The sequence below is a fragment of the Alosa pseudoharengus genome, unplaced genomic scaffold (genome assembly GCF_046254945.1).
Source record: "Alosa pseudoharengus isolate Yale_2024_CS ecotype anadromous, Long Island Sound unplaced genomic scaffold, YU_APseudo_1.1 YU_APseudo_1.1_scf_2, whole genome shotgun sequence".
Classification (NCBI taxonomy): domain Eukaryota; kingdom Metazoa; phylum Chordata; class Actinopteri; order Clupeiformes; family Clupeidae; genus Alosa; species Alosa pseudoharengus.
Window position 1 is genome coordinate 38,266,778 of NW_027468663.1, and position 27,716 is coordinate 38,294,493.

At 41.4% G+C, this 27,716-nt stretch overlaps 1 protein-coding gene and 1 long non-coding RNA gene across 11 annotated transcripts; both read left to right on the plus strand.

Annotated features, from left to right (window-relative positions):
* Positions 1–1,957: 1,957 nt before the first annotated feature.
* Positions 1,958–25,192, plus strand: LOC143134503 (SLAM family member 7-like). Of its 4 annotated transcripts, none has more exons than XR_012988663.1 (7): positions 1,958–2,041; positions 2,921–3,229; positions 3,424–3,690; positions 4,140–4,265; positions 4,379–4,410; positions 7,929–8,316; positions 8,504–9,572. XR_012988663.1 is itself a non-coding variant. In XM_076294918.1 (6 exons), the coding sequence occupies exons 1-6, from the start codon at positions 1,987–1,989 to the stop codon at positions 24,686–24,688; spliced, it is 900 nt and encodes a 299-aa protein (XP_076151033.1). In that variant the 5' UTR covers positions 1,958–1,986; the 3' UTR covers positions 24,689–25,192. The 4 variants fall into 4 exon arrangements, 1 of the variants encoding a protein (XP_076151033.1); XR_012988662.1 differs by having other exon boundaries at positions 7,929–8,164; XR_012988664.1 differs by having other exon boundaries at positions 7,929–8,164; positions 8,509–9,572.
* LOC143134502 (uncharacterized) lies at positions 10,835–15,012 on the plus strand. 7 transcript variants are annotated; one of them, XR_012988658.1, is made up of 9 exons: positions 10,835–11,239; positions 11,427–13,325; positions 13,604–13,711; positions 13,874–13,909; positions 13,974–14,015; positions 14,114–14,278; positions 14,368–14,460; positions 14,572–14,640; positions 14,742–15,012. It is a non-coding gene; the product is annotated as an uncharacterized LOC143134502 (long non-coding RNA). The 7 variants fall into 7 exon arrangements; XR_012988657.1 differs by having other exon boundaries at positions 10,835–11,087; positions 13,571–13,711; XR_012988656.1 differs by having other exon boundaries at positions 10,835–11,087; positions 13,817–13,909.
* Positions 25,193–27,716: the final 2,524 nt, after the last annotated feature.

Below are 27,716 nucleotides of genomic sequence, written 5' to 3' on the forward strand. Positions count from 1 at the left end.
ATGAGACCCAACTAAAAGAATTTCATAAATACATGTGTGAAAATAATCAACATCTAAATTTCACCATGTCTGTGGATGAGTCAAAAATGAACTTTTTGGACATCTTAGTAATAAGGGAAGGAAATATTCTAAAAACTGATCTGTATCGTAAGAGCACCGATAGAAACTCTTTACTTCATGGGGAGTCATATCACCCAACGTCGCTTAAGAAAAACCTCCCTATATCACAGTTCAATAGAATCAGGAGAATTTGTAGTTCAGATGAGGACTATCAGATCCAATCTACCATACTAAAAGATCGATTCAGAACAAGGGGATACAAAGAACACTGGATCACAGAAGCCTCTAATAGATTTGATAAAATGTCCCAATCCGAGAGTCTGAGCAGGAAAAAAGCCCAGAATCAAGTGCCTAGGATTACTTGCTGTGTCCAGTTCTCTCCCATCGCCAAAGATATCGAACGGACTATTAAAAAACATTGGCATATTGTGGATACAGACCCAACACTGAGACAGATCTTTCAAGGACCACCACGTGTTGTCTATAAGAGACAGCCAAACCTCCGTAACATGCTTGTTAGGGCGGACTTACCACCTCCTCCCCCTACACACTTTCTCAGCAATGTCAAATCGGGAAACTATAAATGTGGAAATTGTCAACAATGCAACTTCACATACAAAACACACACATTCAATCACCCCCACACAGGAGAAAAGTACAAAATGAAGGGCATCATCTCATGTCAAACAAAAAATTTAATATATATGCTGTTTTGCCCCTGTGGATTGGCCTATGTGGGCAAAACCACAAGAGCACTCAAAACCAGGATAACAGAACACAGATCCGCAATTCGTAATCAGGATATGAAAAGTTCAGTGGCAGTTCACTTCAAAGAGGCTAGACATAATGTGGCTTCTCTAAAATACATCGGAATAGAATCTATTAAGAGTCCCCGGAGGGGGGGGCATATTGACACTCTACTTCTCAAACGTGAACTGTACTGGATTTACACACTGGATACAATGGCACCTAAAGGTTTAAATGAAGACTTCAGTATTAGGCCTTTTCTGTAACTGATTTTGTGATATGTCTCGACTCGACGGTGTGAAGTGCTCTTTGGATATGATTATATATTATATTTTCTAAATGTGAATGTAGTCTCCTTTATAGAAATGTATGATTAGTAACCTGTAGACTGAATAGACGCCAATATCATGTTTACTTATTATGACGGCCTAATGCGGCCTGATACACAGCCAAGTACTCTGATAGGGTGGAAGCTTGTACTTTTTTATATAAATAAATTGTTTTTACAAAGTATAGTATATAAATGTTTTTCTATAAGTGCATGTTTTGTAGATATTATGACGTTGTGGATATATGTATATATAAGTGTTTTGTAAATCTATCTAAATATATCACTCTGATGGGTCATGTGACCTTTTGTACTTGTTTAAATATGGCGACTGTCTGTCTGATATTCAAGTCTGATGAAGAGCGTTTAGCTCGAAACGTTACACACGGGTGAAACTCAATAAAAATTCCTGATGGGAGCAAGTGTGCGGACAATCCACTCTTTGATAGCCTAGCACTTTTTGTCCAGCACCTGCCTTGGATGTGCGCACCAACATACTACTTTTCATATGTCTGTGGAGTTTTCATCTTTCTGTTTAGATGTTTAGAGGATAATTGAGCTCAGGTCTCTGCCTCTCAAGGTGGTGTTAGCTGGGCCATTCTCTCTATGCAGATTCTGTGTTTGAGACTCTGTTCCTGTATGGGATGACACGTGGTTGACTTTGTTCCTCCCCGTAATGAAATGTGTGGCGTCTCTCTGCTGTGCTGTGCTATTTATAGTCAAGGGCCCCATTTGACACAGCTAGCATCTCTTTCTCACATACTGTAGTAGGTCATGACATTTTCTGTTAGTTTCAGTATAATGTTTCCTGTTTTAGAATGAAACACACTTGTTGTTTCTCACACAGTAAAATGGAGATGCATCTCTCTACTTTGCAATTTCTTGTGATCTACATCCTACAGACAGGTTAGTTGTTCTAATACCTACAGACAGGTTAGTTGTTCTAATATCTACATCCTGCAGACAGTAGTTGTTCTAATATCTACATATATAGACAGGTTAGTTGTTCTAATACATCCTACAGACAGGTTAGTTGTTCTAATATCTACATCCTCCAGACAGGTTACTTGTTCTAATACATCATACAGATAGGTTAGTTGTTCTAATATCTACAGACAGGTTAGTTGTTGTAATATCTACAGTACATCCTACAGACAGATTAATTGTTCAAATTATCTGGACTTGTTTGGACTGTTCCTACATCTATGATGCTCTGCAGACCTTGTCAACTTGAATAATTTTTAGAGAATAGATGTCCGTTTCTGCATGGAATTATCAAACAGTGCTCGTAATGTAGTGCTTATTATACCCTTATACCGGGGTGGCAGACTTATAAAGGCAGTGGTCTACATGAAGTATATGATAACATACAGTATGATAAAAGTATTTCATCTGTCAACTATTTTCTCTCTTTGATGTGTTGTTCATAAGTGTAACTAAGTAGTAGATAGTAGAGACCACTTTCAGGGGCTAAGAGATATTCAAAATTGTATTCAAAGTGCCAAATTACAGCATTACAGGCCATGAAAAACAAAAATAGACAATCACGCCTATAGCCCATCACCAGTGTCTCAATTTCGACGGCCAAAACATGTGTATTGAAGTTGTGCTAACTAATGTTACAGTTCAGCTGACTAATATGACATTTCCCACAATGCATATTCAGAATGCCATGCATGCACTGCAAATAATGACCTTTTCAGCTGCACTTACGCTATCAACAGTTTTCAGTACACCACTGCTTATGTTTAATTGGGGCTGAACACAACCTCTGTCTCTTCACAGCTGGGTCTCCTGTGTCCTCTATGTACAGACCAACTGGAGGATCTGTCATTCTGGAGTTACAGCAGCACCAGCACCTAGAGAGGGAGAGTGTAGATTTCATACTGTGGCACTTAGGCCAAGTTAAAATAATTAAATATGTACCTCACAAAGACACTCTTACAGTATTCACCCATAAAGGCAGAGAGTTTAATAATGAGACCTTCTCTCTGGAGCTGAAGAACCTGCAGAAGAATGACAGTGGACTCTACAGAGGAGAGATCAGTGCTGGAGAGACAGAAGTTCAGGCTGAGATCAGACTCTCTGTTCTGGGTGAGTGTGACTGATGCTGTGTTAAACTTTAAAAAAAGATCAGCTTTGATCAGATCAATTTTATCCAGCTCTATCATAAGGCACAATGCGTGTGTGTGTGTGTGTGTGTGCATGTTTGTGTGTGCGTGTGTGTGTTTGTGTGTGTATGTTTGTGTGTGTGTGTGTGTGTGTGTGTGTGTGTGTGTGTGTTTCAGATCCAGTGGAGGCTCCTATCATGTTTGTTGTCTCCAGCAAGTGGTCCAGCAGTGACTCCTCTAACATGACCGTGATCTGTAGAGGTCGTGACCTCTCTCTGACCTCCACCTGTAAGAGCAGCAGCTGCTCTCCAGAGGGAGAAGCCTCCAATGACTCCACCTTCACCCTCTCTGTCAGAGGAGGTGTTGTCATCTGTAACTATAGCAACCCGGTCAGCTGGAAACTTGCTACCTTGGAAATGAAACCTCTGTGTTCAAGTGATGCAGGTAAGAAGAGATGTTTAGAAGACATTATCTGGGGCAGTGAGCTGAAGACAGAACAGTTGTTCAGTTCAAAATACATTTTAGTTTGTTCACTAAGTTGATTACTTAAAGTTTTGAGACAACAGAATGATTTGAAGCGTTCTTCCCACTGCATATTTGTAAGAGTGATTATGTGATTATAACAATGATCATGATGAGGAGGAAGAAGAAGAGGATGTTGTGTATCAGGGCTGGAGAAAATGAAATCAGGATTTATTTATTACAATAAAAAGCACACTAGTCACAATGAAATAACACAAATGATAATAATTATAGTTAAAATAAATTATTCTCATTAAATCATGATGAGAATAATATTTCTAATAATATAAATACGTAAAGTAGTGTGTATATGTGTACAGTGTGTGTATAGCAATTGTGATAAAGGAAAGGCCCTTCCCTTATACCCTCAGAAACTCCCTCCATAACTATGATTGTGATCCCTGTGATCATAGCTATTGCTATAGTGTTCGTTGCTGGTGCTGCTCTATTTGTGTATGGACAAAGGAGCCGAGGTGGTGCAGCAGGAACAGCAACAGGTAAAGAGACATTCCTACATTTCTACATCTCTACGGGCACAGAGGCATTTGTAGCATCATATAACCTTCATTGGGGTTTTGAAAGAGAAGTGATATTCATCATGTACTTACAGGTCCAACTCAAGCAGAATACGCTGAAGATACGGTGAGCAGACTGTTCTCCTCCCTCATCTTCTAACGGCCACAAATATGAAATTATATTTCTAAGATAGGAAGCCGGACAAAGACCTGGGGCCTCATTTATAAAGCGTTCTTACGCACAGATTTGATCTTAGACCGTGCGTACGCTCAAATCCATGCCAACGCTCAGATTTATAAAAACCCTCTTTGACGTGGAAAAGTGCTTATCTCCATGTCAGGTTCAAACTTGACATACGACCATTTCCTTGTGGTAATGCCGGGGTACTGCAAGTAATCTGAGGTGTAAGTGCGATGCATTTTCAAAATTCCAAGACCAACGATCTCATGTCTTTCTTTGCCATATGTATGATCAATATCAGAAGATTTTTAAAGACGTTTTTGGACGCAGCTTAATGTTTCATGGTTTGGCATAAAACTGCTAATGAGAACTGTAGCCCACTTAAGAAAGTGAAAAGACGTACAGCATAGCTTACTTATTTCACAATATCTAAAAAAAACCACCAAGACGATAGAATAATTGAAACATTCTTACAGGTGATCTAGTATATTTAGTGTTCTCACCAATCTAATATTGACCATCAAATGTCCAATTGCCCTCGTTTAGGAGAGGAAGGCATTCAAAAAGGCATTCGAACAATTTGATAATGTTGGAGGTTATTGTGCAGTATTGGGAATATAGGATAGTATTTGATCATACAGTTTTAAATGTTAAAAGTGAATAAACTTTTTTGAGAGGTGGATAAACTCTAATAAGAGGTGGGTAGGCCTAAACTCTATTTCTGAAATTTCAGGTGGATAAACTGCGTTTACTCGCGTTTAGCCTCCATTACATCCTTATTTGCGCTCATAGGCCTATTCCCAGCTTCGTAACAGAAAGGTAATATTTGACTGTAAGCTATACAATGTAGGCTATAGATATTTTATATCATATATAGCCTACACAACCAAGGGACGGAAGTTATCCTCTGAAAGCAGGGCATCTTCATATTTAGTGTTGCGTCGGAGTTGCGTAAAGAGGTGCAGAGCGCGCACCTGTTTGCTTTTTTTGACTGGCAGTGCCGAAGATCAGATGACAATACGTGAGTTGGATAATGTAGGCTAAAATATAAAGGTAGGCCTAAAGCAAACAATAAAGGACAATGTATAAGCCATTGGACATTATTGAAAGAAAATGATAGCAAAGATATGCAGAATGAATGAAAAATGACTGGCGAACTAGGCTACTTTTTCAGCAAAAACATAGCCTACCCTAAAAGAAACGTTAAGCCTACATGACATATAATGCTTATAATTTAGTCCTCTGCTTTGTAGGCTAAATCAGCATATTACCCTGGGTCATGTTGGAAACGTACAGTAGCCTACTGTACCATAACGTACAGGATTATATAGACCTAGGGGTCTTTCCTTCATAAGCTAGGCCTACCCATTTTTTTTCTACAAAGTAGGCCTAAACATACGAAATGTTGATTATTCACATTACTGCAAGCAAAAGGAATGAAAGCGAGCAGAGGACAATGGACATGGATGCATACGATCTCTTTCCAGAAAGCTTTGCTGGAAAAAACATAATTAGTTAAGCTATTAACTGACGCATATAGTTAACATCAGATAGCATAGGCTAGGCCTATACAATGTTTTCAATATATAATTTTACATAAGCTACAGCTTTTAGGCCATTGATTTCATTAAAACATATGCTAATGATATTGATGAGGGGGTGTTTACAAGGCGGAGACCTAAAACCATCCGTCTGCGCACAAGTTGACGTTCATTTGTGATTTATAATGGGCACATCTGGAAGGGTGGCGTACGCACGTTTTTTTGTGCGTACGTTCGTTTTCTCTGAATCACACGTACGATCATTTCAGAAATTATCTAAGATCAATTGAAGGATGGTTTCTACGCAACCCTTTTATAAATGAGGCTGTACACGTGCGTACGCCACCCTTCCAGATGTGCCCATTATAAATCACAAATGAACGTCAACTTGTGCGCAGCCGGATGGTTTTAGGTCTCCGCCTTGTAAACACCCCCTCATCAATATCATTAGCATATGTTTTAATGAAATCAATGGCCTAAAAGCTGTAGCCTATGTAAAATTATATATAAACACTGTATAGGCCTAGCCTATGCCATCTGATGTTAACTACACTGTAAAAATTGGATAGTTCCTTGAAGAACCTCAATGTTACTCCAAGAACCCAGGGGCTCTTCTGAGAACTCAAACATGTCTTGATGCTCTTAGAGGTCTCTGCAAGAACCTTAACGATTTTTCAGTATGAAAGGAGGTTCCTCAAAGAACCCAATTTAATCAAGGTTCCTGGAGGATCTCCAGCTGAGAAAGAATAATTTTCTTGAATTTGGCCTATATTGCTGTGTAGCCTAGGCCTAACTGATTCAAAACATAGGCTAACCTAATCAGATAATATGATGCTAGGCCTGTGATAGACTATGACAACAAAATAAGAGTTTTGATGAGTAATCGCCTATAGTTTGACTAGTGTTTAATTGCGCAAAAGATCTGAAGCATTCAGCTACTTGTGTGGTGTTTTGTTAATTGTGTGTAATTAACTATTTTGAAAAACTAGACGAGCATAGGCTAGGCCTACTGCCTATGCCAAAATAGCAGCAGAACCAACTAGTGGTGTGTCGTTCGTGAACGAGCCGGCTCTATGTGCCGGCACTTTTAAATGAACGATGGGTGCCGGCTCACTTCTGGGAGCCGTCCGTGGCTTTTGAGTGGGCATGTCTAGAACGTTGATATGTGGTTAAAAGCTGAAATGTTTAGCTTTTCTCAATGGTAATCTTCCTTAAAGGATTGATTTGATTTTTAGGGATGTACCAAAGATCCTTAATATACCGATTGCAATTTTTAAAAAAAAATCTGTTTTATGTTTAGTAAGTAATTAGCCTACATTAAATGCATTGCCATTAATATGTTAATATTTAGAAGTAGGCTATTTTATATTCTGTGATTAAAGCTCAAAACATTTCACTTTATTTTCAATTTAAAGGCTACACTTAGGCCCTGTTATAAGCCCAACACTAATTAGGTGTCTGTCACTTAGTTTTATTATCACCATCGTAGACCCAGAGGAAATTAGGCCTAGTTGTGCCAACACTCAGGCAGTTCTGGATGATTTGATATCATAACAGTAAATAAATATGCAAAAAGGTTGGACGCAAATATATCTTCCATTGATCATTAAGGATATTGTGTTTTGACATTTCTAGTTGGCACATCCCTTTGATGTTTTCTTCATTATAAATTCATGTTCAGAAGGAGATCAATGGCGTGCTCAATCCTTTACTATCCTTTTCGGATAGTTCATGTCTTGACTTTTGTAGCCTAATTGATAGGCTATGCAAGATGATTATGATGACTTTTAATTGATGTTTTAATAGCCTAAGCATTAAATAAATACATGTTTTCACAGCATCCAATGTAGTGTTTAATTATTGTAATGATTTCAATTAAAGTGAAGTAGCCTACAAATCAATGAATTATAATTTATTCTACAGGTTATTACATTTTTTTAGAGAGCCGTATGAGAGCCGAAAGAGCCGGCTCTCATTGCTGAGCTGAGCCAAATGAACTGGCTCATTAAGATGAGCCGTAATTCCCATCACTAGAACCAACACGGTTGGATAACTCGATGGGCGCACAGGTGTTGCTCGAGGCGATGACGCGCGTGTGGAATGTTAAATGTTAAAAATGGCAACAGAATTTGACAGTTGAGTCAACGTTACTACAGGAGGTGAGTGCAACATTTTGACAGCCCTATCTCAAGCTTTTTTAATGTTGACGTTTGTCAGAAACTATACCTTAAATGATACATATTCTACATATTAAATGGAAACGAGACGTTTTAACCATGACCTCATTATAGGCTATAGCATACAACTAAAGGTAAGATCAACGTGTCACCGTTCGTGAACGTTAACCTTAACTTTTTGTTTAACATAACGTTAGAGCTTAGCAGCCTTATTTAGCCTACCGTTCGTTTTTTAAGTTATAAGATAGCATTATGCCTTGGCTTGTATGCTATGCTTAAACTGAATGTTAGCCAAATATTCTGTCTATTTTACTCCTTCAGCACAGACTTTTCAACTTCCCGTGTTTCCAACTCTCCTGAAATGAAAGCTAACATTAATGGAGGAAGTCCTGACGTTCATACTGCTGCACACAGATTATACAGGTCCTATTTGATTCAATTTCTATGTGGTAAGCAGAGGTTAAATTGGGCCGGAGCGCACCGGAGCGCAGCTCCGTCTCCTCAGGTCCACAACACACCCTGCCGGAGCTCAGCTCCGTCTCCTTCAGCACCAAATATTATTATTCCACTAGAATTATTTTTCATCTCCTGGCAAATACATGGCATATGAGACTGAATAATTAGCAAGACTAGCCTAATATTGAACTTCCGTGGTCCAGTAAAATCTTTAGTTCAGGTTTAATTTCTCGCGGTGTACTCGTCACACATAGCCTATCACGTGAACGAGCGGAATCTAAGCTGTCCAATGATATTAACGCCAAGTGGCTGTGATCAATGGTTCGCGAAAAACTTAACATTGGACTTGTAATGAAATGTGTAGACCTAGTCATATTTGCATTCTGCACACATCTCTGCACAAACTATTCACTCAACACAAGGCGAACCGTATATCACAATAAACAGCAGACCTTGCCGAATACGAGGATATAACGCATACATCTGTAGGCTACAACAAGCGGTTCCCGAGTGATCCGTTTTTTTAAATTGCAATAAATTTCTACATGGTCTCCAACTTTGGGCCAAAATTATAATGTATTCTCATCTAAACTATTTAGCCTACAGTATGTCAGTAGAAACGTTTCTGTAAATTGCTTAGCCAGAGTATCCAACCATCATGTTTGTTATATTGCCAGATGCTATAATATAGCCTAATATAATATAATATACTAATATAATATACTGCTTCCTAATGCCATGAATGCAAAAATATGAGGGGAAAAATCATGAGACGCAAATATTTTTTTTCTTGATATAAAGGCTGACATAAGACATATTGCATTTAAGACAAATATTATCACATCTACTTTCCCAGATATGGGTAGCCCAGACTGTCCTGAAAAAAAGGAAGATATAGCATGTATAGATGCCAATTACAATGACCAATATAACTCAATAACCAATATGACTAGCTTAAGCCTTTTCAGTATGAAAGGAGGTTCCTCAAAGAACCCAATTTAATCAAGGTTCCTGGAGGATCTCCAGCTGAGAAAGAATAATTTTCTTGAATTTGGCCTATATTGCTGTGTAGCCTAGGCCTAACTGATTCAAAACATAGGCTAACCTAATCAGATAATATGATGCTAGGCCTGTGATAGACTATGACAACAAAATAAGAGTTTTGATGAGTAATCGCCTATAGTTTGACTAGTGTTTAATTGCGCAAAAGATCTGAAGCATTCAGCTACTTGTGTGGTGTTTTGTTAATTGTGTGTAATTAACTATTTTGAAAAACTAGACGAGCATAGGCTAGGCCTACTGCCTATGCCAAAATAGCAGCAGAACCAACTAGTGGTGTGTCGTTCGTGAACGAGCCGGCTCTATGTGCCGGCACTTTTAAATGAACGATGGGTGCCGGCTCACTTCTGGGAGCCGTCCGTGGCTTTTGAGTGGGCATGTCTAGAACGTTGATATGTGGTTAAAAGCTGAAATGTTTAGCTTTTCTCAATGGTAATCTTCCTTAAAGGATTGATTTGATTTTTAGGGATGTACCAAAGATCCTTAATATACCGATTGCAATTTTTAAAAAAAAATCTGTTTTATGTTTAGTAAGTAATTAGCCTACATTAAATGCATTGCCATTAATATGTTAATATTTAGAAGTAGGCTATTTTATATTCTGTGATTAAAGCTCAAAACATTTCACTTTATTTTCAATTTAAAGGCTACACTTAGGCCCTGTTATAAGCCCAACACTAATTAGGTGTCTGTCACTTAGTTTTATTATCACCATCGTAGACCCAGAGGAAATTAGGCCTAGTTGTGCCAACACTCAGGCAGTTCTGGATGATTTGATATCATAACAGTAAATAAATATGCAAAAAGGTTGGACGCAAATATATCTTCCATTGATCATTAAGGATATTGTGTTTTGACATTTCTAGTTGGCACATCCCTTTGATGTTTTCTTCATTATAAATTCATGTTCAGAAGGAGATCAATGGCGTGCTCAATCCTTTACTATCCTTTTCGGATAGTTCATGTCTTGACTTTTGTAGCCTAATTGATAGGCTATGCAAGATGATTATGATGACTTTTAATTGATGTTTTAATAGCCTAAGCATTAAATAAATACATGTTTTCACAGCATCCAATGTAGTGTTTAATTATTGTAATGATTTCAATTAAAGTGAAGTAGCCTACAAATCAATGAATTATAATTTATTCTACAGGTTATTACATTTTTTTAGAGAGCCGTATGAGAGCCGAAAGAGCCGGCTCTCATTGCTGAGCTGAGCCAAATGAACTGGCTCATTAAGATGAGCCGTAATTCCCATCACTAGAACCAACACGGTTGGATAACTCGATGGGCGCACAGGTGTTGCTCGAGGCGATGACGCGCGTGTGGAATGTTAAATGTTAAAAATGGCAACAGAATTTGACAGTTGAGTCAACGTTACTACAGGAGGTGAGTGCAACATTTTGACAGCCCTATCTCAAGCTTTTTTAATGTTGACGTTTGTCAGAAACTATACCTTAAATGATACATATTCTACATATTAAATGGAAACGAGACGTTTTAACCATGACCTCATTATAGGCTATAGCATACAACTAAAGGTAAGATCAACGTGTCACCGTTCGTGAACGTTAACCTTAACTTTTTGTTTAACATAACGTTAGAGCTTAGCAGCCTTATTTAGCCTACCGTTCGTTTTTTAAGTTATAAGATAGCATTATGCCTTGGCTTGTATGCTATGCTTAAACTGAATGTTAGCCAAATATTCTGTCTATTTTACTCCTTCAGCACAGACTTTTCAACTTCCCGTGTTTCCAACTCTCCTGAAATGAAAGCTAACATTAATGGAGGAAGTCCTGACGTTCATACTGCTGCACACAGATTATACAGGTCCTATTTGATTCAATTTCTATGTGGTAAGCAGAGGTTAAATTGGGCCGGAGCGCACCGGAGCGCAGCTCCGTCTCCTCAGGTCCACAACACACCCTGCCGGAGCTCAGCTCCGTCTCCTTCAGCACCAAATATTATTATTCCACTAGAATTATTTTTCATCTCCTGGCAAATACATGGCATATGAGACTGAATAATTAGCAAGACTAGCCTAATATTGAACTTCCGTGGTCCAGTAAAATCTTTAGTTCAGGTTTAATTTCTCGCGGTGTACTCGTCACACATAGCCTATCACGTGAACGAGCGGAATCTAAGCTGTCCAATGATATTAACGCCAAGTGGCTGTGATCAATGGTTCGCGAAAAACTTAACATTGGACTTGTAATGAAATGTGTAGACCTAGTCATATTTGCATTCTGCACACATCTCTGCACAAACTATTCACTCAACACAAGGCGAACCGTATATCACAATAAACAGCAGACCTTGCCGAATACGAGGATATAACGCATACATCTGTAGGCTACAACAAGCGGTTCCCGAGTGATCCGTTTTTTTAAATTGCAATAAATTTCTACATGGTCTCCAACTTTGGGCCAAAATTATAATGTATTCTCATCTAAACTATTTAGCCTACAGTATGTCAGTAGAAACGTTTCTGTAAATTGCTTAGCCAGAGTATCCAACCATCATGTTTGTTATATTGCCAGATGCTATAATATAGCCTAATATAATATAATATACTAATATAATATACTGCTTCCTAATGCCATGAATGCAAAAATATGAGGGGAAAAATCATGAGACGCAAATATTTTTTTTCTTGATATAAAGGCTGACATAAGACATATTGCATTTAAGACAAATATTATCACATCTACTTTCCCAGATATGGGTAGCCCAGACTGTCCTGAAAAAAAGGAAGATATAGCATGTATAGATGCCAATTACAATGACCAATATAACTCAATAACCAATATGACTAGCTTAAGCCTTAGATTAACTAGCTGAACAACACAGGTTGTTTTGCTACAGGCTACTGCATAATTTCATGGAGTGCTGAAATGTACACTATTTTTGACCTATTTTTGAAAATATGCTTTGTGGTTGTGAATTTATTGCAGTATCATAACTATTCTGTGTGCATGGTTAAAACTCTGAACCGCAAAATACTTTAGGCTACAGCACAAATATTTCCATCCATATATTTTATAATAATTTTATATAATATTATGTAATTATTAAGTCTAACCTCTGAATTTCTTTTGAAAGTGCACCAGATTGATGCATTTAAACGTTAAAATATGCCCAAGCCTTTGCACGGAATCATTGCCTCAATATCAACAAATCAGGATAGGCTATGAATCTGATTGAATTTAGTATTGGCCATCCCCAAAATGCACCAGATTACAGGAAATCACTCCCCCCCCCCCCCCTCAACAATAGTAGTCCTACCTTACATTAATACTGGAAAAAGAGCCCATTTGGTGTAAAAACACATTGTCATTTTATGGCGCGATTTTGAATGATGACCATCACCGTAAGGGCTCCCCCTCCTTACAAAAGCCAATTTAACCACTGGTGGTAAGTGTGTAGCATGAGGTAGCCTACAGCTTTACTTACTGTTCTTCATTTGCATTCACGCAAAACAACCAGTAATTTAAATCATTAACTCATTTAAAATATAGGCTACTCCATCTCTGTTTAATTTCAAAGGTATCCAGTATAATGACATTTGTGCTGCTGCTGTATCTAAGAACCCTTTCCTCCGGGATCGCACAGGACCAGGATATGCATGTAGTAGATTATTAAAGTAATAAACATACAGTTAGGCCTACTGGCTGTAGTGAGGGTCCTTTTTTAGGGCACCTAACAAGTAGGGATAATGGGATGGGATATTCCTGTCAGGGGTATTCATTTTGTTGTAGTCTGCTCACTTACAGATGCAATTAATCATGTATGCCTATGACACTCTTCACTTCTGTTGGTATGTTGCTTAACACCTGTATAAACCAGGCCATTGCATTTGAATTTTCCTTTAGGCTAATTGGTTTATATAACCTTTCATATTATAGTTGGTTGGGAATGCTAAAAACAAATTCAAGAAGGAAAGAATCCCACTGAGCCTTCCTGAAATTGGATACCATCGAGCAAAGTATGGGAAAAGGCAAAATTCATCACAGGCAAGTCACCTTTTCCTCACAAAGCAAAATGCATCTGTATCTCAAGCAGAAGCTTTCAGAATTACACTTCACTGTGATCCTTATTGCAGTTTACTTTGATTCCAGGACAAAACTCAATCCAATGTGAGGGAAACCACACTTATTTTTTTTCTATTCACACAGATACCTGCTACCCAGGATGCAAACACTGTAGTTCAGGTATGGTGTGTGTGTGTGCGCGTGCGTGTGCATATGTTCACTGATGATCTTTTTACACTGACAGGTTGTAGATGTTCTTGGTGATGAAAGCGTATCCAAATCCAATGTAAGTTTTCAGATGATGATTAAACACCATATATTACTACTTATTACATTTCTTTAACCAAATTGACCTTTACTTTAAATTGAATGTAACATTTACAGGACAATGAGACAAAAATGAAGGAGGAGTTTTAAAAAGTAAACCCTGATCTAAATACGATTGAAAACAGAATAAGGAGAACAATCAGTGACAGAGTGGCATTTATTCAACGCCACTCCACACAGGAAATCCTTACTGAATACCCAGCTTTACACCACATTTGAACTGTGAGTTAACATTTGGCATTTAGTTCACTGCAAATTATTTTTCAGATGTTCTTTTGCCAAACATGTAATTTGTTCTTATCTTTTTAAAGGTTTTCTCTGAAATTCAGCACCTGCATAACATTGACCTAAGTACCAATCTGCACTAAATCAGGCCTGTGAGGAGACAACCTACAAATACAAAGGTATTAAGAAGTTTGATTTACACTTCATGTCATTACTGCTATAAAACTGTATGGAATTACAAGTATGTTATTACTGCTATAAGACTTATCCAGTATATTGTTCAAATTCAGGACTCTTTGCAGCAGAGCGGCCATATCTGTTTGGGGACAATCCTGACAGGCTCATACGTTGTGGATAAGGTAAGAGTACCAGTCATTTGACACTGTTAGAAACTTCCCCTGCCAATGGGCTTGAATATCACCAATTCACATTCTAAATACTGTTATTCTGTACTTTTCAGATATCCAAGACACCCACACCTACCCTATGCATGAGAGGCAACCCCTTTGAGGAAGACACCACTATTACACTTTGCATGGACGGACAAGACGTCGTAACACCAGAAGATGTGTTGATAGGCATTGGAGCATTGCTAGCAGTTTATTTAATTTTCTATATGGAATACCCAAAGGCCGTGAACAAGACATTGTTGTTTTTACAGTCTATGTGTGATATTAAGACAAAAGAAAAAATCCCCATTGCCGTATTTCGGATGTCAAATTTCATACTCTAAATTAAATACTCAATAGTTCAATCAATCATTTATTGACTATTTCATTTAGATTAGGAAGTTAATTGTGTTCTTGTTAATAGCATTGTTTAATAGATGTTTTCATTCATGCCTTCATCTATGTAGCCTGTGTATTATTTGTTTATTATATATTTATTTATGTATCCATCTGTCCATCCTTTCATGTACAGTATTCCTAATATTTTGCCATTGACATGCTTTGACGCTTTTGATTAAATTCTTGCTTAAATACATCTGTTGTTTCATGTACATTTATCCCACATTCTAATAATAAAAATAATAATAACAATAAAGGTTAATACATTATAATAATAATAATAATAATAATAATAATAATAATAAAGGTTAATAATAATGAAGGTTCTGTAATGAACTTCAAAAGGTTCCTCAAGCAACCTTTGAAAAGGTTCTTCAAAGAACCTTTCTTTAAAGGTTCTTCGAAGAACCTTTTGAGGTTCCCCCACAGTTTCAAATTGAAGAACCCCTAAAAGTTCCTCCAGGATCTTATAATTTTTACAGTGTATATGCGTCAGTTCGAATAGCTTAACTAATTATGTTTTTTCCAGCAAAGCTGTCTGGAAAGAGATCGCATCCATGTCCATTGTCCTCTGCTCGCTTTCATTCCTTTTGCTTGCAGTAATGTGAATAATCAGCATTTATGTTTAGGCCTACTCTGATTTAGCCTACAAAACAGAGGACTAAATTATAAGCGTGATATGTCATGTAGGCTTAACGTTTCTTTTAGGATAGGCTATGTTTTGCTGAAAAAGTAGCCTAGTTCGCCGGTCATTATTCATTCATTCTGCATATCTTTGCTATCGTTTTCTTTCAATAATGTCCAATGGCTTAAACATTGTCCTTTATTGTTGCTTTAGGCCTACCTTTATATTTTAGCCTACATTATTCAACTCACATATTGTCATCTGATCTTGGGCACTGCCAGTCAAAAAAACAAACAGGTGCGCGCTCTGCACCTACGCAACTCCGATGCAACACTAAATATGAAGATGCCCTGCTTTCAGAGGATATTCCGTCCCTTGGTTGTGTAGGCTATATATGATATAAAATATCTATAGATGTTTTGATTGATCCTAGTAAGTTTATCTGTAGGAGCCACCGTGGGGCATCTGATTAAAATGCAGACATGATGTACAGGTCCAGAGTTTTTATTGAAACTTGTGGAATTTACAGTGGAGAGGTTATTGTCTTATGGAGCTTCACAATTGTGCTTGGGATTGTAGATGACAGTAGTTCTGACATTAAAGTTGTGGTTGTGGTTTCTACAAGTAAAACAAATGCAACAGTGCCTCTTTGAAACGTATGCATGGTGACTACAATATTAATAGCTAAGCATGGCTAATCATACACTGACACACATGGAGAATAGCTTAACAGACACTGCTACATGAAATTACCAAATATCCACTTAAATCTAGACATACACGTTATTACACTGCTATATTACACCGTTATAGACACCAAATTATCAAATTAGAAACATAATCTCCGTCTTACACGGCAGGAAAAGTTACTAATTATAAGTTAACTTAACCGCGGTAGCGCGGTACACGTGGTGCACGCTATAAACGCAAACGTCGGCAAATATGCGGTTATTAACAATGACATTCTACAAACGAACATTAAACAAGTCCTGCGCAAACAAGAAATGCCAACACTTACTGTTTCTGAACACACAAACGGCACAAACAGTCCACAGAACAGAAGGGGTTCCTTTCAAATCTCTGCCTCCCCATCCACTGGTCTGTGCATGCAACCCTCTGACTCGCACTCCAATTAACTGCACAAGTGTAGCCACAAGGGTTGCACGCACAGGACGCATCGATGGCCAGCAGGAGGCTACCTGATCATGTGAACAGTCTCTAGTCCTTCACAACAGCCGCCCCCAAACTGGTCACTGGTCCACATCTGAAGGACGCGACGGGACGGGGCGGGAGTCCAGGTCTGGGACGGCAGGCAGTGGGATGAGTCGGGCCACCGGCTTGATGTAGTGCCTGTCCTTGACGTTGACCTCTGCTGTCCGGATGCGGCCATCGGTTCCGGGAAGTACCTTGGTGATCCGGCCCACAGGCCAGAGGGCTCTGGGCAGCAGGGGGTCTACCACCATGACGATGTCTCCAGGCTGATGAGCTGGCGTGTCCTTATGCCACTTAGCCCGGGTCTGGAGTGTTGGGAGGTAGTGGCGAATGAAATGAGCCCAGAACTGATCAGCAAGGATTTGAGAGTGCTTCCATCTTTTCCTGCTTAGGAGCTCTGACTCTTCATAAACAGCTTGGGGCAGGGACGGGTCTAGCCGCCCCATCAGCAACAAGTTTGGGGTTACAGGGTCTGCGTCCGCCACATCACTGGACACATATCCAAGTGGCTTGGAATTTAAGATTCCCTCCACCTCGATCAAGACGTAGTGCGCAATACCTCTTCTGGTATAGCGTGTGGTTGCACAGTGGCGTACAGGGCGGCTTTAACTAATCTTATTTCTCTCTCCCAAATGCCACCGAAGTGAGGTGCACTGGGGGGGTTGAACTTGAAGCTGATCTGGTGCTGCGACAACTGCTCTTTCAGGTCAGGATGCAAGGCTTGGAAGGCCTCACGAAGCTCTCGATCTCCGCCCTTGAAATTTGTGCCCTGATCTGATAGGATTTCTGATGGCTTCCCTCTTCTGGCGATGAATCGACGCAAGGCCATCAGAAACGCATCAGAGTCCAGACTTGTAAGAACATCAATGTGGACTGCCTTTGTTGTCAAACACTTGAACAGTATTCCCCACCTTTTCTCAGAGCGCCGTCCAACTTTGATTGTGAACGGCCCGAAACAGTCAACTCCTGTGGAGTAAAAGGGGGGCTTAAACAAGCGCAGTCTGGCTTCAGGGAGGTCTGACATGAGGGGGACTTTGGGCTGAGCTCTCCACCGCTTGCATTCTGGACAGAACTGTTGATGTCGTTTAACAGCCTCGCGGCCATGTAATATCCAGAATCTCCTCCTAAGCTCGGCAAAGAGGCGCTCTGTGCCAGGGTGCCTTAGGTCTTCATCCACGTCATGCACTACAAGTCTTGTGATCTTATGTGCTGGATCTAGCACCACTGGATGGACCGTTTCTGGTTCCAGGTCTTGGCTGCGGCGAAAACGGCCTCCAACTCTTATCAGTCCAGTAGCCTGGTCCAACTCTGGAGCAAGTGTGAGCAACCTATTGGTAGATGTCAAGGGTTTACCAGCAGATAGGAGGGCGTACTCTTCTCCAAAGCTGTCCTGCTGCGCTCGTTGGAGCATTTCCATCTCTATTGCCCTATAGTCCTCTGCTGTTGGACTGCTTTGACCTGCGGCCGCCCCATGGCGAGAAAGTGCAACCGCATGGACCAGATCTCGGAATGATGAGAACTGCTCTAGGTCAGGGAGGGCTGGAGGCGCACTAGTGGTGACCAGGCTACAGAACATCGTTTTCCGTGTCTCTGCTTCGTCATCTGCTACAGCCACTGAAGGCTTTGTGGGCCAATACTCAGGTGACTGCAACAGGAATGGTGGTCCATCCTTCCATCGGCCATCCTCCGCTATTTCCATCAAGGTCTTGCCTCGAGTGATGTCATCTGCAGGGTTGTTACTGGTATCGACATAGCGCCAAGAGCATTCACTCGTCAGTTCTTGGATCTCAGCCACTCTTGTGCCAACGAAGACTTTAAACCTGCATGACTCCGACTGGATCCAGGTCAGGACAGTTGTGGAGTCTGACCAGAGGTTGACATCATGGAGAGGCAAGGTGAGCTCCCTTCGGAGCAGAGTGGCTACTTGGGCTCCTGTCAGCGCTGCGCAAAGTTCCAAGCGTGGCATAGACTGTTGTTTCTTAGGAGCCACTCTGGAACGTGCTGTGAGGAATGACGTCTCCACATGTCCATCTCGACCCTCAGTGTGTAGGTAAGCAACAGCGCCATAAGCACGCTCGGAGGCATCACAGAAGATGTGAACTGTTCTGGTGCAAGCCTCTCTGTCCATCTGAGGGCTCACATAGCAGCGTGGCAGGGATATCTGAGGCAGTCGCTGTAACTCTTCCTGCCACTCTGTCCACATCAGCAGGGCGTCTTCAGGCAACGCTGGGTCATCCCAGTCCCTTGCTTTGCTCCACAGGCACTGGACTAAGACTTTAGCCCTTGTGGTGAAGGGAATGATGAATCCCAGCGGGTCGTAGAGGCTAGCTAGCACCCGATAGATGTTTCTCATCGTTGGTACTTCGTGGCCAAGCAGACGACATTTATAGCCGAGGGTGTCAGAGTGGCAGAACCACCGTAGGCCTAGTGCTAGCGCCTGAGGATCAGTCTCAGTGGCGTTCAGCCACAACTCATTGCTTTCTGACCTTAGGTCCTTGGGAAGGTGGCCGATGGTCTCAGGAGTGTTGCTTGCCCACTGGCGCAGCTGAAATCCTCCCTCTGCCAGGAGGGACTGCAGTTTGTCCACCAGTGACTTTGCCTCATCCACATTTTGCACGCTTCGGAGGCAGTTGTCCACGTAGAAACATCTTTCCACAGCTACACGGACGTCTTCCTCAGGCTGGCTGTGGTCGCTCACATGTTTCAGCAGTGCAAATGTGGCGCAGCACGGGCTACATGTAGTCCCAAATGGAAGAACCTGCCATTCGTATATGCTGAGGGGGGTGTATTTCTGCAAGTCCATCCACAGGAACCGGAGTAGTGCTTTGTCTTGGGGCAGCAACCTCACCTGGTGGAACATTCCCTTTATATCGCTACTGATAGCGATGGAATGCTCGCGAAATCTCAGGAGCACACCGAGCAGGCTGGAAGTCAAGGTTGGGCCAGGGAGAAGCAGGTCATTCAGATTGGCGCCATTATGTGCAAAGGAGCAATTGAACACGATACGGTTCTTCCCATTGTGAGCTACCATATGGTGAGGGATGAACCATGACTCACCATCACTGCTCACCTCTTCTTCCTTGACTTTCACGATGTACCCTGCTCGTTCCAGCTTTTCTATCTCCTCACGGTAGGCAGCTGCCCGCTCTGGGTCCTTTGCCAAGCGACGCTCGGTGTTGCGCAGCAGGGGGAGAACTGCCTCTCTACAAGCCTGCAGCTTGGGCATATTCTTGACTCTCAGCAGCGGTGTGGCATAGCGCTGTGTCCCCTCCACAACTACTCGCACAGTTTTCTGCTCCAGCAGGGCGATGGCCTCCTTATCCTGGCGTGACCGAGTCACAAGCTTCTCGCTCCTGTATGGTAGAACATCTAATTGCCAAAGCCTTTCAACATTCTGGAACAGCTCAGTGGAGGGTGAAAGGGTGGACACATGAAAACACTGGCTTGACTGAAGCTGCTGCTGAACTAACCTGGTTGGCCCCTGCAATGTCCATCCAAGTTTTGTGTTCACGGCCGCTGGTCCACCAGAGGGACCTAGTCGTACAGGCTCAATGGGCGTGATAAGCTCGGGGTAGTCTGAACCAATCAAGATGACTGGGTGGACCCGGTTGAGGTCTTCGATAGGCAGCCCTTTGAGGTGTTTGTACCTTTGCTGCAGTGCCTTCACAGGATAAGTATGCTCTGCTAGGCCTAATGGCTCTGCTGTGAATGCTCCACGGATCCTGAATACTTTGTTTGGCTGGCAGACAGGGGATATGGAGAATGATACAGAATGACCCTGTATGACTTTCACCTCTTGGCGCACTGTTCTCAGGGCTAGGCCTTCTGGTATGCCGTGCAGCTTCAGTGTTCGTGCAGCTGTAGCGAGTAGAATCGTGCGCTCAGAGCCATCGTCCAATATGGCGTATGCCTCCATGCTTTCCTTTCCATTGCGCAGGATTACTTTGCTCACCTTCAGCATCACCGGACTGCCACCTGACCGTCGATCGAGGTAGAACACATCACTTGGCTTAGTGACTGCATTGCTGCTCTCATCAGAGGGTGGCCTATTGACATCATGCAGAATCTCCAGATGCCTCCCTTTACACTTCTTGCAAGTGGTCTTGAGGCGACACTGCGAAGCTTGATGGGCACGCCCACATCGCCAGCACTTTCTGTTTGCTGTTATCCAACTCCTCTTCTGTTCAGTGGTCAGCTGGCTGAAGTTGGAGCACTGACTCAGGTAATGCTGATCATTGGAACAGTAAGAGCAGTAGGCCTGTCGCTCACCTTGCTTGCTGCTGGGTGCCGGGGGTTTCTCACTTACAGCTGTGCTGACTTGCTCGGCCCCATGGAGAACACTGGTGGCACGGTTGGACTTTGGCTCCCTTCGCTTCTCCTTCTTGGAGTCGTCAGCAGCCCCAATCACGCTGAGTGTTTCAAACACAGTCTCCTGCATTTTCAGCTCGAAATCTAACCACTCAGCAAAATGGTGCAGGGTGGGGATGCGGATGTTCTTAGGGTACAGGTAACGATTGAATTGCGCTCCCAGATCTTGTGGCAGCTTCAGCAGCAATCTCGTCACGTGAGACCCACATTGCATCTCGATCTGACCACTCTCACCTAATTGGTCAAGCATCCTATGTAAAGCCCTGACACGAAGTGCAAACCTCTTGAACGCACCAGTGTCATTAGCGCGGATATTGGCAGCATCCATCATTTCAGCGATATGTCGCAGGGCTAATTGGTGAGGCTGTCCATAGTGGTCCGTTAGGGATGCCATAGTGTCTGAATATGGCCTCTTGGAGTTGGTATACGAATCTGCAATAAGCAGAGCTTCTTCAAATCTCAAATGATCCACTAATATTTGATATTTAAATCGCTCTGTTGCATCATCAGGCAATAGGTTATCCAGTTCTGTCTTGAGCCTATTGAACTCTCTGGGGTCAGGTTTCGTGAAATGGGGGATCTTAGGCTTAGGTCCGCGGTACACCCGCTCTTGCTGGTAATCTCTGGGGTGTTGGGCTTGACCTGAAGGCATAGGCCGTCCTCTGTGTGATGGCGCATTACTGACTGAATCCCATTCAGAACCTGGGTCTGGCTCACAGTACTCTGGCGTGACAAGTCGTCGGTGCTGTGGTGGCATTCCCATCCTCTGCATGTGCTCTGTGAGCTCATCTACCACATTACTGTAATTCCTTGAGGGGTGCGTGGGCTGAGCAGGCCCAACAACTGGACGTGGTGGCGGAGGGGGAAAGTATGGCTCCTCTTTCATAGCACCATAGGGCCCAGCAGGAGGCTGTGATGGTGGTAAGAGAGGCACCTCTGTCTTCTCCTCTTTAAGCTCACCATCTTGTGCACCGTTGTACTGTGCCTGTAATGGTGGTGGAGGTGGTAATGTTAAGCTTATATTTCTTAGGAATGGTTGAGGGGGAGCAGAGTGGTCCACAGCAGGTGGGGGAGGAGGAGGAGGCAGTGTTTCGGGTTCTGAAGCTCTGGTGTTTATTTGTCGCTGCATCTGAATGACTGTGTAATGTAGCTTCTGATTATCCTCTTGCAACTGTCTAAGCGCATCCAATATTGCAGATGTAGCCTCTGGGGCTGCTGCAGCAGGGTAGGCTGGAGTGCTCTGGTACAGTGGTCTGAATAGCCCAGGCCGGTTTGGGCTTCTTAAGGCGGCACCGGCATAATCAGACTGCTGTGTGGGTAAGTAGAGAGCAAGAGGGTCCATCTCGGCTGCCCTCTCCGCGCCTCTGTCTTGGACTCCAGCTACTCGGGGGATGGAGGAGGATACTGACCATAATTTGGATACTCAACATCATAGTCATTGAGCCACGCTGGTGGCTTCCTCTCACGCCTTGGCCTAACATCTGCTGGATGGCTGGGTTGATCAGTGTACATCATGGACTAATTTACACGGCAACTTCTCTTCCCGGGTTTCGGCACCATATGTTTTGATTGATCCTAGTAAGTTTATCTGTAGGAGCCACAGTGGGGCATCTGATTAAAATGCAGACATGATGTACAGGTCCAGAGTATTTATTGAAACTTGTGGAATTTACAGTGGAGAGGTTATTGTCTTATGAAGCTTCACAATTGTGCTTGGGATTGTAGATGACAGTAGTTCTGACATTAAAGTTGTGGTTGTGGTTTCTACAAGTAAAACAAATGCAACAGTGCCTCTTTGAAACGTATGCATGGTGACTACAATATTAATAGCTAAGCATGGCTAATCATACACTGACACACATGGAGAATAGCTTAACAGACACTGCTACATGAAATTACCAAATATCCACTTAAATCTAGACATACACGTTATTACACTGCTATATTACACCGTTATAGACACCAAATTATCAAATTAGAAACATAATCTCCGTCTTACACGGCAGGAAAAGTTACTAATTATAAGTTAACTTAACCGCGGTAGCGCGGTACACGTGGTGCACGCTATAAACGCAAACGTCGGCAAATATGCGGTTATTAACAATGACATTCTACAAACGAACATTAAACAAGTCCTGCGCAAACAAGAAATGCCAACACTTACTGTTTCTGAACACACAAACGGCACAAACAGTCCACAGAACAGAAGGGGTTCCTTTCAAATCTCTGCCTCCCCATCCACTGGTCTGTGCATGCAACCCTCTGACTCGCACTCCAATTAACTGCACAAGTGTAGCCACAAGGGTTGCACGCACAGGACGCATCGATGGCCAGCAGGAGGCTACCTGATCATGTGAACAGTCTCTAGTCCTTCACAACAATAGCCTACATTGTATAGCTTACAGTCAAATATTACCTTTCTGTTACGAAGCTGGGAATAGGCCTATGAGCGCAAATTAGGATGTAGTGGAGGCTAAACGCGAGTAAACGCAGTTCATCCACCTCTGAAATTTCAGAAATAGAGTTTAGGCCTACCCACCTCTTATTAGAGTTTATCCACCTCTCAAAAAAGTTTATTCACTTTTAACATTCAAAACTGTATGATCAAATACTATCCTATATTCCCAATACTGCACAATAACCTCCAACATTATCAAACTGTTCGAATGCCTTTTTGAATGCCTTCCTCTCCTAAACGAGGGCAATTGGACATTTGATGGTCAATATTAGATTGGTGAGAACACTAAATATACTAGATCACCTGTAAGAATGTTTCAATTATTCTATCGTAGGTCTTTTTTTTTAGATATTGTGAAATAAGTAAGCTATAGGCTACGTCTTTTCAGTTTCTTAAGTGGGCTATAGTTCTCATTAGCAGTTTTATGCCAAACCATGAAACATTAAGCTGCGTCCAAAAACGTCTTTAAAAATCTTCTGATATTAATCATGCATATGGCAAAGAAAGACATGATATCGTTGGTCTTGGAATTTTGAAAATGCATCGCACTTAGACCTCAGATTACTTGCAGTACCCCGGCATTACCACAAGGAAATGGTCGTACGTCAAGTTTGAACCTGACGTGGAGATAAGCACTTTTCCACGTCAAAGACGGTTTTTATAAATCTGAGCGTTGGCATGGATTTGAGCGTACGCACGGTCTAAGATCAAATCTGTGCTTAAGAACGCTTTATAAATGAGGCCCCTGCTCTCAGTAAATTATATTTGTGAATAGTGTCTGTTGTTGTAACTCTCTGTCAGTAATTGGACTTACAATGCTGGTGTGTCTCTGTGTCTGTCTGTAGCCGTCTTCATCTCCAGGGTCCGCTGATCCAGTAGCCTCCACATACAACAGTGTGCAGGATAGACAGCCAGATACAGCTGAGGAGAGTCCCTATGCTGAGGTGAGTGATTAGGAAAAACTCTACATACCGGTAGACAGGTCTGCATCAATATAATGGATCATGTTGATAACTCAATGTTGAATATGCTTGTACTTTAATGAGGCTCTCTGCCTCCTTATATCCCCATGCAACCCTGTCTTCATCTGCCTGCAGATCTGTTTGAAAACCCTTCATGTAGACAGATCCTCTCAGGATCCACTCAAAAACCCTAGCAGCAATGGAGGACTCATTCCTCAGGTAAACATTTGCAAATAAAAGTGAAGTGACTGGCATTTAGGAGACACTTTATCCAAAGCAACACAAATTTGCAAAGGCAGGTTTAGGATTTGATAGCATATTTTTACTACCATATTTCTCTTAAGACTCAGTCAGGACGATGGATTATCAGGATCCAGGCTTTTATTCTTTTCAATGAGGGGCCAGTGCCCCTCAAGGGAGAGATGCATGTTTGTATCACCCCCATCATGGGTTTCACCAGTATTCTCTAACTATACAAAGGTTGATACTAACTTATGTTACAAATAGGGCTGTCAATCGATTAAAAAAATTAATCTAATTAATTACATACTCTGTGATTAATTATTCTAAATTAATCGCATATATAATTTTTGCTGTGAAAGTATTTTAAATATTTAAATTCAAATGAATCATTAAATAATCAGCATTAGTGACATTAAAGTTCAAAAACTCTTTTATTATTATTTTCATTGTTCAAATAATGGCCATAATAATCTATGATATGACCTAATATGCTGAGGAAATAAATTCAAAAGTGCTTCGGGAAGAAGTTTTTTTTTTCACATACAAGGCATTTCAGGCCACAGATATAACCTAGGGGACACAATGAAAATAAATTAACACTCCCCTCAATGTCAACACTTATTTCTTTGCATTGATGTGCGACTATAGAGTTGATGAACTCCGGTGATATGCAAATTCCTTGCTGCAGACATTGCAGAGGACTTTATTTTCAACACTTTATTTTTATCAACACCATCAGGCCGTTTTTTAAAAGTAAATGTTCCAATCAACGATCCAGGCAGCACGTTTTCTTCTCTCCTTCATTTTACAGTCTAAATTTTACTGACTAGAACGGCTCGGGGTCAAAGGTCATACGGAATCGATTAATCTGCACTAATTTTTTTAATCAGTTATTTTTTCTCAAATTAATTAATCGAAATGAATCAGTTATTTTGACAGCCCTAGTTACAAACAAAAGAAGGAGTGACCTCTAGTATGAATATGCAATATAAAGGTGTGGTGTGTGGGGATGTGGTCTCTTGTTGTTGTGTCATCAGGCCTGGTCAGCTTTATTATTCTTTAATTAAGCTTCAAAGGCCTGGCCACATATTGTTTTAACACCCCAACTTGCTCATGGCCAAATGGTGACAATAGAACGTCTGCTCCCCCCATCCTTGCCCCAATAGAGAGTCACACCTGAGGATAAGCCAAAAGGTCAGTGCCTACTGAATTCTAATCATTCAAGGATTAAACAATACACTGCATACAGACCAAAGACACACACAGGGTACACATGGATACAAAAATCACATGACCAATCAATCAAATGACCATAAGAAGTACACAGTATGTACATTTACAGAAATTATTCTGATTCACAACACTTTCAGATTCAAACCCTGGCCAACCCATGGTCAACCTGCATCATTTAGAGTAATGTATTTACTAGCTGTGGTGTAGTCTACATGGTACGCAGGACTATGCAGTATACCCACTTAAAATGCATCACCATCTCAGTATACCCACTTAAAAGAGGCAAGGATGGGTATTAGCATTTGGGGTTGATCACAGTATACTCACTACATCTAACTAGACTACATCATAGCTAACTAGACTTCATCTCAGTATATCCACTACAGCTAACTAGTTTTTATACATTGTTTCACCCTTGATTTGGTATCATTTTTACACTTTTAGAAATGCCTTATCTTGGAGGCTATGTTTGGGCATTAATATCTTGAAAACTATTATTCCTAGCCTGCCCAAACTTAGGAAGGAAGATTGGAAGACAGGCATGTTCTCGGTATGATTAGACCGTTAAAAGTTTATAGCCTACTGCCAGTGTTGGGATGGATACTTTCAAAACATATTCTGTTACAGAATACAGAATACATGCCCAAAAATGTAATTTGTAACATATTCCATTACGTTACTCAATCTGAGAATGCTAGCGGGTTCTGCCGTGGCCGTAGAGAGAGGCACATAGCAGTATTCAAACACCTCCACGTTTTACCTACTTAAATACATTTGCACGAGTAGTTGATGAAAAATGTTAGGGCACACAACATGAAACGTGACGATTTTCCAAGCGAATAAACATGAGAACTACAATGTGTGGCGCAATAGCACTTGGGAGTACTTCGACCTAGCGTGGTAATATTATTAACACCTAATTGTAGATCCTATCCACCACAGAGTTTAGAATCCATGCTGGATCGACCCTCAGCCTCTCCCTCCCCTCTGAGCGAGAGAGGCACACTAGAGATGCGCTGATGGGCTATTATTTCAACCATAACTGCATAGCAAAACTTATCATCCATCAGCCATCCATCAGCACCAAAGTTTGTTGACCAATTTTCAAAACTGCACCTGCCCACCATCCGCTGGTTGTTTTAATGTAGGCTATATGGGTGATGCAGCGCTGCTGACGTGAGGCTAGAAAGCCCTTGCCTGTTCTAGAAAGACTGATCTAATGCAGCAAATATTAAAAGGCAAAAGTGTACATTGGCTATAGGCCTATCCCCAGAATATCAGCAGCAAACTCAGTCTCTGTCGCGCAAAACAGTCTCCAAATAAAACGCACATCGGCCTGTTGCCTATTCTGCCAGCTTGTGACAATATATCGTCCAAAATGCTTGATTGCATTGCATTCTCCACATTTTTAGCTACATCTTCATGTACCACATCAGCATTTTTGTTCAGTGAATCTTTTGTAAATTGCTTTACAATTACCGTCGGGCCCTTGTCAGCAGACTTCGGCTTGCCTCTTGCCATATTCACTCCTTGTCTTCCGATGTCA

Bases quoted from the DNA above. Each gene is read 5' to 3' on its own strand.
- LOC143134503 (XM_076294918.1), top strand. From the start codon at position 1,987: ATGGAGATGCATCTCTCTACTTTGCAATTTCTTGTGATCTACATCCTA. The intron at 2,042-2,920 runs GTTAGTTGTTCT...GTCTCTTCACAG, and splicing joins GATCTACATCCTACAGACAG to CTGGGTCTCCTGTGTCCTCT. The intron at 3,230-3,423 runs GTGAGTGTGACT...TGTGTGTTTCAG, and splicing joins GATCAGACTCTCTGTTCTGG to ATCCAGTGGAGGCTCCTATC.